The following is a 13748-nucleotide window of genomic DNA, read 5'->3' as shown; positions in this document are numbered from 1 at the left end:
ATTTATATCGCATTCTATTTTTTTTATTTTTCTATTACGAGCACAATCTTTTTCGGCACCGTTATATTCTGGCGCGACATGGCATACTATACCAGTAGAAGTCTGTGAGGCGCCGTAAGTTTTTGGTGTTTTATCATTTTATGTTGTATATTTTTTGAAATTCATATATATTATTGCTTTTTTTTGTAGACATGCATCCAAAAAACGGAAAAAATCGTGGTACTGTAGGTAATATTCTATAATATTAACGCTCACTTCGTGCAGATTTAATAGTTCATTTTCATACCTATAGTGATTTTAGTAAGTTCATCGTCCATTAACTGAAATAAAAATGTTGTAAAACTATATAGTATTTTAAAATGTTTGATTATTTTATATTATGTAAGATGTGATTTCCACTGGAAATAATTATGTTTTTAATTAAAATTGTTGATACCCTGATATTAAGTTGTGAAGGGTACAATGGTTTCATTCTTGGTTTCGGCTATTTTGAATATTTTATTTAATGGTTTCCCAAGAAGTCGTGTCACAATATGTAATCATAAACTATCTTTTGTTGTTATCGTCGGTACCTTTGTTTATTTATTATTATTCTGGAAAACGTTTATTGTGATTGCTAGGTAATTTGGGGAGTCTTTCAGAAATATGAGCACAACGTAAAAGTAAAAGATCTCTGTTTTTTGCACAATCTTCATCTTCTAAAGACATCGGCTCGGAAGGTACTGTATTGGTTAGTTTTACGTTGTAAAAAAAACTATTATATGTGTTATTTGTAATGTACCATAATTTATTTTGTTTTTTATTTTTTTTTCCCCTAAAAATGTTTGTCGCATGTTTCGGCAGTGAGGCCGCTTGCAACGATGGGCGAAAATCTTCCAGTTAGCCCTCTGGTGCTCGAGAGTGTTCCATCTTGTTTGTATTGTAATGCGAAGAAATTCATGTATGAAACTCCGGGTTTCTGTTGTTGTAGTGGGCAGGTTGTGATTGCAGCTAATCAATTTCCTGATGAGTTATGCCGGTTGTATTTATCAGAGGAGGAAGATGCTAAACATTTCAAACAATACAGTCGAATGTATAACAATCTGTTTGCTTATAGTTCTATTCGCGGCAAAACGGAGTCGACAACGTATAAGGGGATATATGTGTTTAAAATGCATGGCCAGGTATATCATTCTGTTCCGGATCTTCTGCCTGATGATGGTAGTCCTAAATTTTTGCAGCTCTATTTTTATGATGGCCAGCACGAAGTTCAGAATAGAGTAAATTGTTTTCCTGAAGTACGGGAGGATATTATTCGTCTGTTAATGAAGATTACTGAACTGAATCCATATGCAAGATTTTTCAGATCGTTGAGGGAGATAGAGATAGATGAAAACACGCAAGTAGTATTATCTCAGAATACTGTTTTGGACCAACGTGTTTATAACGTGCCTGTTTCTGATGAAGTTGCCGTAGTATGGCCAGATGCTGGGCCTTCAAGTCAAATAACCACTCCACATATTATTGTGCACGAAAAGTCTGCCCAAACTCTTCGAATTTGTCATTATTATGGGTGTTATGATCCATTACAATACCCGTTGTTGTTTCCTTTTGGTGAATGTGGATGGACTCAGAATCTTCAGAAGCGAAATGTTGGTGGGAAAAATCGTATCAAGCTGGTTCCAGATCCTATTAATTCCTGTGCAGTTCATACTGTGCAAAATTTTTTAGATGAAGAAGAATCACGTAAGTGTTTGCTGTTTATGCATAATAGTCTATATTCATTTTACATTATTTATTGTGCTTGGTTGTTTATTGTGTTATTCTATTTATTTGTGCCATACTATAGGGACCGTTAAACATAGGACAAGAGCTGATAGGTATATTTCTCCGAGAGAATATTATGCTTACAAATTTCAAATTAGGCTTACAAATATGCTCCTTAGAAGTGGAAGAAGTTTTCAACAATTTGTTGTGGACATGTATGTGAAGATTGAGAATTCAAGGCTTGATTATTTGCGGAACAATCAAGACATCATTAGGGCTGATCTTTACCAGGGTATTCTTGATAGTCTGACAGATGGGGAGACAGATGCTTCGAAGATTGGACATCTTGTTGTTTTACCTCCGTCGTTCATTGGGTGTCCAAGAGATCTAAAACGTCGGTATTTAAATGCAATGGCATTAGTTCAGAGATATGGGAAACTGGATTTGTTTAAAACTGTGACATGTAACGCAAATTGGCCCGAGATAAAGTGTGAATTACAACCTGGAGAAAAGGCTCAGGATAGGCCAGACATTGTGACCCGTATCTTTCGTGCAAAATTGTTGACGTTGAAAAAACAAATTAAAAAAGAAAGAATATTTGGGGAAGTGGTAGCTATGATTTATGTCGTTGAATTTCAGAAAAGGGGATTACCACATGCGCATTTGTTAATAATACTGAAACATGATTTCAAGATAAGAGGGCCATCGAAGTATGATAAGTTTGTTTGTGCTGAAATTCCATCGTCCGATAATCCTCGTCTTCGTAAAGTTGTTTTGACTCATATGATGCATGGGCCTTGCGGGAGGCTAAATCCTAAGTGTCCTTGTATGAAAATGGATGGGAAAAAAATGGTCTGCAAAAGTGGATATCCAAAAGATTACAATTCAGAAACGGCAAATAACAAAGATGGGTATCCTGTATATAGGAGAAGACAAACGGGTGACAAAGTAAAGGTTCGAAGGGCTAAGTTAGATAATCGGTGGGTAGTACCTTATAATCCATATTTATTGCTTCTATTTGATTGTCATATAAATGTTGAAGTTTGTTCAACTATCAAAGCTGTGAAATATTTATATAAATACGTTTATAAAGGGCATGACCGAATATCATTCAAGATATCTGCTACAAATGATAAAAAAAAATTGATGAAATTGAACAATTTCAATCTGGCAGGTTAGTATTCAGTGTCTTATTTTCGTATTTGATTTAAATTTCTTTACATTATAGTTATATTAGTTACAAATATTACAGTTCACTTGTGTGATTTGAAATTGTAGATGGGTTTCTCCGTGTGAAGGAATATGGCGAATATTTGGTTTTGATTTGTATGAAATTTTTCCTCCTGTTATGCCATTACTAGTGCATCTTCCAAACATGCAATCTATTACTGTGAGACCGTATGAAAATCTTACACGAGTTGTTAGAGATCCTAGGTGCGCACGTACACCTTTGACATAATTCTTTACAATGAATGCGGTAATCGACGGTGGTGTTAATCTTTTATACAGCGATTTCCCAGAACACTACACGTGGGATTCGAGAGTGAAAGAATGGAAGGGCCGAAAAAACACACTTATTGTTGTTGGTAGGATATCGTTTGTTTTGCCTGCCGAAGGTGAACGTTATTATCTTCGGCTATTACTGCTTAATGTACGAAACTCAACTTCGTTCACAGAATTACGTACAGTTGATAATTATGTTTGTGCTACGTTTCAAGAGACTGCTAAACGGCTTGGTCTTTTGGAAGATGATGATGCTGCATCTATTTGCTTAACTGAAGCTGCAGAGATACAGTTACCATGTGCTTTGAGACGACTGTTTGCAACAATATTGATATTTTGCCAGCCGAGTGATCCATCTTCTTTATGGGAAAAATATTACACATCATTCTCGGAAGATTACAGGTATCAATTTCAAGATTGTCCCGGAAAAGTAAAACAGTTAACTGTTAGTTTATTAGAGCAACATCTTGAATCAATGGGTAAATCACTGAAGACATTTGGGTTGGATCATCTGAGTTATGATGTCAGTGATGAGTTTAGGAAGACGAGAGATATAGCAGATGCTTTAAATGTGCCTATTCCTGAAGAGTATGTTAACTCAAGAGCACGACTGAGTATTTGATGTCATAATGAATCACGTTATTGAGGGGAAAGGAGGTGCTTTTTTTATTGATGGACCAGGTGGTACGGTAAGACTTTTTTATACAATTGTTTATATGTAGAAATTCGAATGATGAATAAAATTGTGCTGCCCACTGCGTCATCTAGAATAGCCGCGTCGAATCTACCTTCTGGCAGAACAACTCATTCAAGGTTTAAAATTCCTGTTGATCATGAGAGTTGTTTTACGTGTGATGTTCCAAAACAAGGTAGTTTAGCACAGTTATTAAAAGAGACGACCTTGATTATTTGGGATGAGGCTTCTACGGCGAATAAGGCAAATTTACAGGCACTTGATTTGCTGCTGCAGAATATATGTGAAAATACAACACTTTTTGGTGGTAAGCTTATTATCTTCGGCGGTGATTTTTGGCAGGTTCTACCAGTTATACCTCAGAAGTCCTTAAGACAGGCTGTTGAATCCAGTATTGTTGCTTCATATATATGGCCATCTTTGAAAAGGTTCAAGTTAACGGAAAATCAACGAGCTCGTGAAGATACAACATTTTGTGCGTTTTTGTTGTTTCTTGGTAATAGTGAATTACAGACGACTGAGTGTGGATATGTACAACTCCCTGATGGAATGATACATCATTTGGAGGTTGAAAAGGACCCCATTTTGGAGATTGTACGAGCTACTTTTCCAGAAGTTGAGAAAGGAACGATTACGTCAGATATCTTTGCAGATAGAGCAATTTTAACTCCGATGAATGATGATGTGGATATGGTAAATTCAGTTTTGATTGACCAGTTCCCAGGAAATAAAGTGATTTACAAGAGTTTTGATACGATGCTCAATGATAGTTGCAATATCTATCCATCAGAGTTTATTAATAAGCTTTGTCCAGGGGGGATGAGTCCCCATGAGCTTGTTCTTAAAGAAGATTGTCCTGTTATTTTGTTACGTAATATAATGCCTTCGGATGGTCTCTGTAACGGGACGAGATTGATTTGCAAGCTTTTCCAGCCGAACGTTATTGTTTGTGAAATATCTGCTGGGCAATATAAAGGGAATACTGTTTTTTTGCATCGGGCAACTTTACGTCCTCCAACAAATGGTAGATATCCATTTATCTTTGAAAGGAAACAGTTCCCAATTAAATTGTGTTTTGCTATGACGATTAATAAGTCACAAGGACAAACACTGAATCAGGTTTCAGTTTATCTTCCTCGACCGTGTTTTTCACATGGTCAATTATATGTGGCTTTATCTCGAGCAACAAAGGCTAAGAATGTTGTTGTTTATACAATGAAACCGCCTGATGGGTATCACATCAACTCGGTTAGAAATGTTGTGTCTTTTGATATTTTGAAGTATTCAAAAGTTGTTTAACAGTAAACATGTTTGTTGCTGTATGGTAAAATTGTTATAATTATTATGATCTTTTTTTTTTACTGAAAAAATATTATAATGATTACAACAACCTTTTATATGTTATAAAAAAAAATATAGTTACAAACATTGCTATACAGTTGTATTTTTTTGGTACAATGGTTAACAAGATATGTTTCATTTAAAGCATTTTTTATGTTAATATCGTTCATATTGATTTGGTTAAATTAATATTGAAAATATTTTATACTGTGATCCATAAATTATGTACATTTATCACAGATCGACATTTAATGTTTCGGAAATTATGTACACTTTTTGGAAATGAATTTGTAAAAATATCTTTATTTCCTGTATATATTTAACTCTTTTTTTTCCTTTTTTTTTATTAGTTGGTGATCAAAATATTATTTGTGTGACTAACAAATATTATAGATGATTACAAGTTTAAATTAGTGAAATGTAGATATACTAATAGCAATTTTGTATTTGTTTAGTAGTATCTATGGTGTATATAATATCTATTATTATTATTTTAAGTATTTAACAACTTGAACGTGAATTGATCTAAGGAAAGATATTTGTAATATGATGGATATTTTAATTTGTATGAATTATTTTTAGAAATTGTTTATTAAACAAAAAAATCTTTCTGTAATTTACAGGCATTGTGTAATAAATGATTGCATTTCAAAATTGGTGAAATTTGGATAATCTAAATGGTTATTATAACTACCATTAGTGAGTATAATTAAAATGTTGTGATGTTTTGTCGGTACTCGAATTTTAAATAATATAGTTTATTAATAGTATAATGGGAGATGTGACAATACAGTTAACTGAAATTTGGATAATTTAAATGGTTATTGTAACTACCATTAGTGAGTATAATTAAAACGTTGTGACGTTTAGTCGGTACTGAAATTTTAGATAATATAGTTTATTAATAGTATAATGGGAGATATGACAATACGGTTAACTATTAAACTTCTGTAGATTTAAATATAAAAGCCTTTAAATTTTAAAGTTCCAGTTACATTCTATCTTCGTCGTTCACTAATCAATTTTCTGCGAACGGAACCCTAGAAATACCAAATTTCTTTTGAAACACTTAATTTTCATTCCAAATATTTATTCGTCTTATTTGTACTCCAAATTCCGGTGTGTCGGCGTGCAAGTCCGCCGATTTTCGACTCAGGAACAGGTAATTATTTCCGATTTCGTTTGAATTTATTTGCATTTTTTAAATTTCCATTGCCGTATATTTGTTTTTCAAATTATTATGGTTAGACCTCGGAATTTGGGTAAAGCGCCTGTTGTTGGCGAAGGAGAAGAGGCTGAAAGGCAACAGGTTGTGTCGTCGGGTCCTCGGCGTAGACAACCACTTGGACGGATGCCACCTCTTAGTCACGCTACTAATTGTTCTGATATGGCGGAAAGAGAACTTACGGCTAATGTTCCGATACCGGCAGTACCATTAGTTTCTGCTAGATCATTTTCCCCTGTGACATTCAGGGAGTGGGAAGAACCCACTTCATCTGACAGCGGTGCTGTTCACGGGCCTCACTGTTTGCCAGAAGGTGTTGAAGAATGGTACAATCCAACTGAAAATTCGGGCCTTAGAACTGCTGCTCCGTACAGATGGTGGGTTACACAGAATGCTCAATACCGTTTCGCTGAGCAGATTGAAATCTTTTACGGTATTTATGAACGGGATGGATACTGGTGTCGAATGCCAGTTATAGAGGATAGAATCCACAGACCGCCGCCTGGGTATATTGGAGTATATACTAGGCAATTACAATCAGGGCTGAGGTTTCCTCTTCATCCCTTTGTAATTAAAGTGTTGAATGGGTATAACATTGCGTTATGCCAGTTGACTCCGGCCAGTATTCGAAGAGTTATGACGTTCTTATGGGTATCCCTTTTTCTAGGGTTTGATCCCAGTGTCAACGTTTTCCGACAATTACATACTTTGGTACCGAATAAACAATCTTCTGAACCAAATGGTCTTGGATGGTGGCGTATTGAAGCAAAACGGGGTTATTTGACTACTTGGCCTCACGATACTTCAGACAAAGAATGGAGGGGTCAATGGATCTGGATCAGGGCTCCGCCCGAAGAGGAACATTTAAACTACTTTGGAGCGCCGAGATATCTAAGGATGCCTGATCCGAAAATGTCAGCTGTTGGTCCTGATGAATTTTCTGCTGAAGATAAACAGTTGCTGACGCTCTTCGGAAAGGTGGCTTCCGGAAAAGGGGGACGCGAGAAACATACTCCAGCCACTTGGCTGCCTTGTTATCACTATATTTTCCAAGAGAAGATATTAGCTGCTGTAGGCCTCAGCCGAAAGTATCAAGAGGATAAGCTACTCGGTTGGGGCCGAAGGCTCGTTTTTTTTTTTTTTTTCACTGTCGATATTATTGTTATTTGTTTCGGGTTTATTGAATCGTTTTCATTTTCTGTTAATTTCAGTGTTGCATGAATCGAATTGCGGTTTGAATTATGAACGACTTGGAATCAACGTCAAAAGAAAAGTGATCAAAAAAGACCCTGCGATTACTCCTACTTCCAAAAGAGCCCCTGCATTGCGAGCAAATTGCCTTGAGATAGTCAGTTCGTCTCAATATTCTAAGCAGAAGCCGTGGTACCTGAAACGTGATCCATTATTTCGTTTAGGTCCTGAAGAGGAAATTCTAGCTACTGCTGCCGCTGTAGAAGCTGGTGTTTCTGGGTCTAATCCTGTAACTGAGAACGAAGACAGTTATGAGGACGAATTGCTGGATAATTTGGTCAGTATAGATTTGATTTTTACTTTGTTTTGCTTAAATGTTTTCGGAAGTACGAAATGTTAATGCACATATTCTATATAGTATGCAGTCTATGTTTCAATTTTAGGTTTCTTAACATATGTTGCATGTCATTCTGTTAATTGAATAGGATATTATTGAGAACACTGTTTCGAGTATAGTTTAGTTATTGGATGTTATGTTTTTGAAAAGTTCAATAAATACAAAATTTGGTTAGTCTTTTTACTATTAATTGGTTGATTTATATAATTTTAATATAATTTCTTGTTTCAGTGTAAAATTACAGTTTCCTCTGTTTCCCATATGTACGTGGAGTAATTCGTTTGGAATACATACTGCATTTAGTACTGTTTGTTTTACGTATATTTCGGCTACTATATGCATTCGACATGAATTACTGCTATAGAACTTCATTATTTATAATGTTTCACAACATATTGTTTGTTAACTGCTAAATATATTTCTACTTAATCAACTATAGAATTCCTGTTGCTTTTCTTTTGTGGTTCCCTTAGTTTGCTTATGGAATTTCAATGAAAATGTTCTTTAAATTTAGCATTTCAAAATGTAACATGATAAATGTATATTGTTATTATCTGCTCAACTTATGGGAGCTGAATTAAGTATGAAGTATTAGTTTCTTTTCTCTTATTCATTAGTTGATTTTGCATAATTTAAATAGTATTATTATTTATATGTTTGCAGTTTATTTCCAATAACTCGAATTCTGTTGATACTTATTTCTGCAGCCTCTTAATCATTTTTTGCGGAGGAGGAAAACAGCAGTAGCAGCTCAGCCGAAAAATATTTCGGCAGATATCTCTTTATCGGATCAAGAAATTCAAGATATGGGTAGAAAAAGAAAGTGTAGGGCTGTTTTTAATCCAGCTCAGTTCCCTTTAGAATGTGTCACTCCATTGTCTAAAAAAACAAAGGCAAACGATGGTCCAAAAGAAATGTCTAAGGAGAGAGATCCTGAACCTTTAACTTCTAAAAAACAAATTGAAAACGATCAGCAGGAAGTTCTTTCTGGAGCGGCTCTTCTTTCTGGACTTGCGGCAAATCCTTTTGCTGAAGAAAGTCAAAGACAAGCTGATGTCTTTATTACACATATAGAGGATATTGATGTGATAGTTGGAGACGACAGGCGTTTACATTTCAATGAAATCGACGAACATGTTGATGAACCTCGACAGGATGATGTTCCATCGGTTTCTGGTGTAGATTCAATCAGAACTTTCCGGTCAAATGAGATGGGGTACGAGTCTACCCCACATGTGATACTTCCTGATGTTGTGCGGGATAAATTGAAGGAAAACCAGGACGCCGCTGTTGAGACCTATGGGGATTTATCTGGCTTCTCCGAAGTGGAGAAAGCTAAAATATGTTTAACACAAGCTGTTGCAAGAGCGTCTGAAATTTTGTTCAGAGTACCAGACCCCATTACAGAGAACTTCAAATTGTTGTTGCAGGTAATTTGTCTATATAAGTTTCGTCTGAATTGTTTTTTTTGTTCTATCATTTCAACTATTTTTTATTTATAAAATGTAATTTTTTTTACTTATTTGTTTTAATTGTTTTTTATACTCTAAATGTGCAGGTTGTTCAAAATCATGTGATTACTGCTGGTTTAAATGACGAGTTGAAGAGAACTGCTGACACAGCAGAGCATCAGATTCGGATAGCAAAGGCTGCGCAGAAGCGAGCTGAAGATGCTGCTTCAGACAGCAAATTTCAAATGGAAGATATGATAGAAAAATTCCACACATTCTTACGCGAAATGGAACATTCAATCACTCCTTATGTTGAACAAGGTCAGGATTTGACTTGCTCTGATGAAGTTGTGGACATTCCATCGTTTAAAGTTCGTATTCAGAAGAAAATGGATCAGGCAATAACTTCTAGAGATCAGATGATCAAGGATCTTGATGAGCAGAATTCTCTTTTCAGGATAGAAGCCGGAAAGAGGCAGACTGGACTTGAGACCGAAATTAAGCGTCTGAAGGAGTTAGTTTCATCTACAGAAATAAGTTTATCAGAAGCTCAAAAACAAATTACTTTGATCAAAGAACAAAATGATCTGAAACGGTCTGAATTTGAGACAGAGATCAATAACCTGAAGCACACAATCTCTTCTGATAACTTACGATTGATGGAGGTTCAAAAACAACTTCAAACTGAGAAAGATCATTTGGAAAATGCCAGAGAATTGCTGAAAACTCGCATCTATACACAGGAACAATACAATGAGGGTTACGAGAATGGTTACAAAGTTGCTCGTCGCCTTGCGATTCATCTTGAACCAAATATTAATTGGGAATTGGCAGAGGAATGGTCTATGGACCTTAATCATCCAAATATGCAGCGTCCTCATGCTAATGAACTTGCTTTACTTGCTCGGCTATCTGAAAAGGATGATTTTGAGGAAGATGATGACGATGAGGTAGAGAAAATTAAGCCTCAGATTCAAGATGTTAGGACTGCTGCGTCCTCTGTTGCTGACACTAAAAAGGTTCCTGATGCTAATATAGTTGATGCTGGTGCATAGGAAATCGGGCAGTCGTCTGCAGAATCTTGCGGTTCTACAAGTGTTTGATTGTACAACGCTGTTTCTGCTCTTTTGCCTTTTTTCCAGCTTGCCAATTGTACAAATTACTCTGTTTAAATTACACCTGAGTTTGTACTAAATTCGGCAGCTGTGTATCCGCGTGTAGGCGGCTGCCGATTTAGGTTTCTCTTTGTTCTTTTCTTATCCAGACTATATCTTTTTTGTTGCTACAATTATCTCTAAAACCGTTTCCAGGTTTAGGGATTATGTTTAAATAAATTAACCTGCTATGTTGACTTTATATTTAGTTTTCGTGCTATTGTTTTATTTTATGTTTCTTTGTTCTTTTGTTGTGATTTATCTGCTATGTTAACATAGCAATAACTACGGTTGCATGTAGAACTATTTGCTTTTGTGTTGTTAACTTTGCCATAGTTTACAAATTCGAATTTCGGCGAATCTTGCTCATATGCACGGCATTTGAACCGTATTCAATCGCGATTTTGGCTACAAGTTCCTACATCGTGAACTTCGTAAAGAAATTAAGATTAGAAAAACGAACATCTCAACATGTCGTACCGTTCAATATTGTTGAATCAATTTGTTCAATTTGGATTATTGAGTTCAGTGTTATTATATGTTGGTTATGCCATGAATGATTTCGACCAATGATAATTTGTAAATTAGCTGGCATATAATGACATAGTATTACATAAAATAGGGTACGCACCATCTTTAATTACATAAAACATTCATCAGTGATAATTGTTTTAAGTTTTCATCAATAACTAATGAAGATAGTATTAAATTTAAACATAAATAACATAGTTAGAACAGAGTAAACAAAAAAATTTACCAATCTAACATATGGTTCCGGAAATGTTATAAGGCCCTCCATATTGGCATTATAACTTTCATCAATTTAGCGTTAAACGTTTAAACAAAAATGGTCAAATGTAAAATTCTTTACCTCTGTATTGTTAACTCCGACATAATTTATAAATTCAAATTTCGGCGATTCTTGTTCATATGCAAGACACCCGAACCCTGTTATATAATGTTTTAGGCTAAAGTTTTTTACATGATGAACTTTGCGAAAAAGGTTATTTTGAAGAAACATCATTTCTACATGTCGTAGCCTTGAACATTGTTACACGAATTTGTTCGATTTAGATCATTAAGCTTAGTGTTAAATCAGGTAGCTTATGCCATGATAAATTTTGACCAGTGATAACTCGAAAAAATGGACGGCATATTAAACATTAGAATGACTATGGTTGGGTGTAGAGCCGTTTGCCTATGTATTGTTACTTCCGGCATATGTTACAAACCCGGATTTCGGCAATACTAGATCATATGCAAAACCCTCAAACCCTATCGAAGAATGGTTTCGGCTCTAAGTTTCTACACGGTGAACTTTACGGAGATACTTAGATTGGAAAAACATCATCTTGATATGTCGTAGCATTCAACATTGTTGAACCAATTTGTTCAATTTGGATTATTACCCTACCATTGTTGTATGTCGCATATGCCACCAATAATTTTGGCCAACGAGAACTCAATAAAGTAGATGGCATATAATGTTAAAAATGGATAATTATGATTATTATAAATTTTTAATCACATAATATTTTTATTGGTGATTATTACTTTCAGTTTTCATCAATAACTGATGAATATTATGTGTCTCCTTCAAATTATATACTGTATCAGATAAAATCTCAAATAACATAAATAGAACTAAGTGAGCATAGATATTTTAAAACTTTAGAGAAGCTCGGATTCATTAATCGACCACGAAATTACTCCGGTGAGTACTTCAAAACACCCATTTTATATTCGAATATACATAATAACACTGAAAAGGTTTACATTAGTGAACATATAAAACAGAATCCCAATAACATAAAATTTTAGAAACATTTGTTTCACGATACCGTTCCAGTAACTTCAACAAAGTATGAATTCCGAAAAGCCGAAACAAGTCTCCAGACTTTAGATTCATCATTACATATTTTAATCACGCCTCTTTCTTTTAAACAGATCGGAGCCGACACTTGAAGCTTACTTCTTTGAATTGCAATTATCATAATTACAATCAGACCTAAAATTACTATTATCATCGTCGTCGTCATCATCATCATCTTCATCATCTTCATCGTTATTATTATGAGACTTACCAGTATTGTCGTCGTCGATGACATCATCATCTGTGTCGCTATTCTTATCAGTATCGTTAACATCAGTTTTCATTCTGTGCTTGTGCTCTTGAGACTGAAGTTCTAAGTTGAAAACTTTATCGCTGGTATCCGATTCAATAACAACCACTTTTGAATGACTGATAATAACATTATTATCACATTTTCTCTTACTGCTTGATTCTCCCTTCTCATATTTATACTTCACGTTGAAGTATTTTGAAGCAGAAATTCCAGATGACTATTCATCTTCTTTGTGATATCAGTGAAATACAATAGGAAACTTATTACTTTTTCCTTATTAGAGTCACCTGTAATTGGTTTCCATGAAGGGGGATTAAAAATTTCCCCAGAAGTTGCAGTACTATCGGTACTCACCATATTTCATTTGTTTCTTTGTTAGGGTCGTAGGAATCAGTTGAATAGAGGAGGTTAAGTGCAAATGAAAATGAAGGGTATATAAAAGGTGATTATAGAATAGTGTATTAAAAAAGCCAGCTACAGATATATATAATAACTAACTAAATACCAACTCAACAAACTATTAATATACAAAATACAGACGTTTAATAAATCCTAAAACAAAGAGAATAAAAATATATATTTATTAATATTAATAGTATGACACGTATTTAAACGTACATATTAATATTAGAAAGATTTAAATACGTTAAAATTTCGGTGGTTGTAGTTTTTCTACAATATGATTTAATTAGTAATATACCTTATATATCATTTTATAGGCTAATTTAATACATAAAAGATGAAATGAATTGTTAATGATGCATTCGTTACTAACATATTTGAAATGAATTGTTAATGATGCATTCGTTACTAACATCTTTTAAATTGCACATGCAATTATATTAATTTACAAATGATTAGTAGAAACATGACGTTTGAGGAGCAAAAAAAAAAATGTTGGGTAAATCAATGAGATTTGA

The 13748-nt window shown here is 34.5% G+C and overlaps 4 protein-coding genes across 4 annotated transcripts; 3 read left to right on the top strand and 1 right to left on the bottom strand.

Annotated features, from left to right (window-relative positions):
- Positions 1-860: 860 nt before the first annotated feature.
- Positions 861-3205, top strand: LOC110699399. The gene is made up of 3 exons (XM_021876919.1): positions 861-1725; positions 1829-2726; positions 3025-3205. The coding sequence occupies exons 1-3, from the start codon at positions 861-863 to the stop codon at positions 3203-3205; spliced, it is 1944 nt and encodes a 647-aa protein (XP_021732611.1).
- A 9-nt stretch (positions 3206-3214) lies between these two features.
- On the top strand, positions 3215-5242 carry LOC110699397 (ATP-dependent DNA helicase PIF1-like). Its single transcript, XM_021876918.1, has 2 exons — positions 3215-3863; positions 3972-5242. The coding sequence occupies exons 1-2, from the start codon at positions 3215-3217 to the stop codon at positions 5240-5242; spliced, it is 1920 nt and encodes a 639-aa protein (XP_021732610.1).
- Positions 5243-8985: 3743 nt separating this feature from the next.
- LOC110699443 lies at positions 8986-11010 on the top strand. The gene is made up of 2 exons (XM_021876952.1): positions 8986-9527; positions 9656-11010. Exons 1-2 carry the CDS (start codon positions 9012-9014, stop codon positions 10601-10603), a joined length of 1464 nt encoding a protein of 487 aa, XP_021732644.1. The 5' UTR covers positions 8986-9011; the 3' UTR covers positions 10604-11010.
- Positions 11011-12670: 1660 nt separating this feature from the next.
- On the bottom strand, positions 12671-13185 carry LOC110699396 (trigger factor-like). The gene is made up of 2 exons (XM_021876917.1): positions 13096-13185; positions 12671-13006 (listed from the first exon to the last, which is right to left on the bottom strand). The coding sequence occupies exons 1-2, from the start codon at positions 13183-13185 to the stop codon at positions 12671-12673; spliced, it is 426 nt and encodes a 141-aa protein (XP_021732609.1).
- Positions 13186-13748: the final 563 nt, after the last annotated feature.

This window comes from Chenopodium quinoa, unplaced genomic scaffold, assembly GCF_001683475.1.
Source record: "Chenopodium quinoa cultivar QQ74 unplaced genomic scaffold, ASM168347v1, whole genome shotgun sequence".
NCBI lineage: Eukaryota > Viridiplantae > Streptophyta > Magnoliopsida > Caryophyllales > Amaranthaceae > Chenopodium > Chenopodium quinoa.
This window is presented reverse-complemented; position numbering and strand designations above follow the sequence as displayed.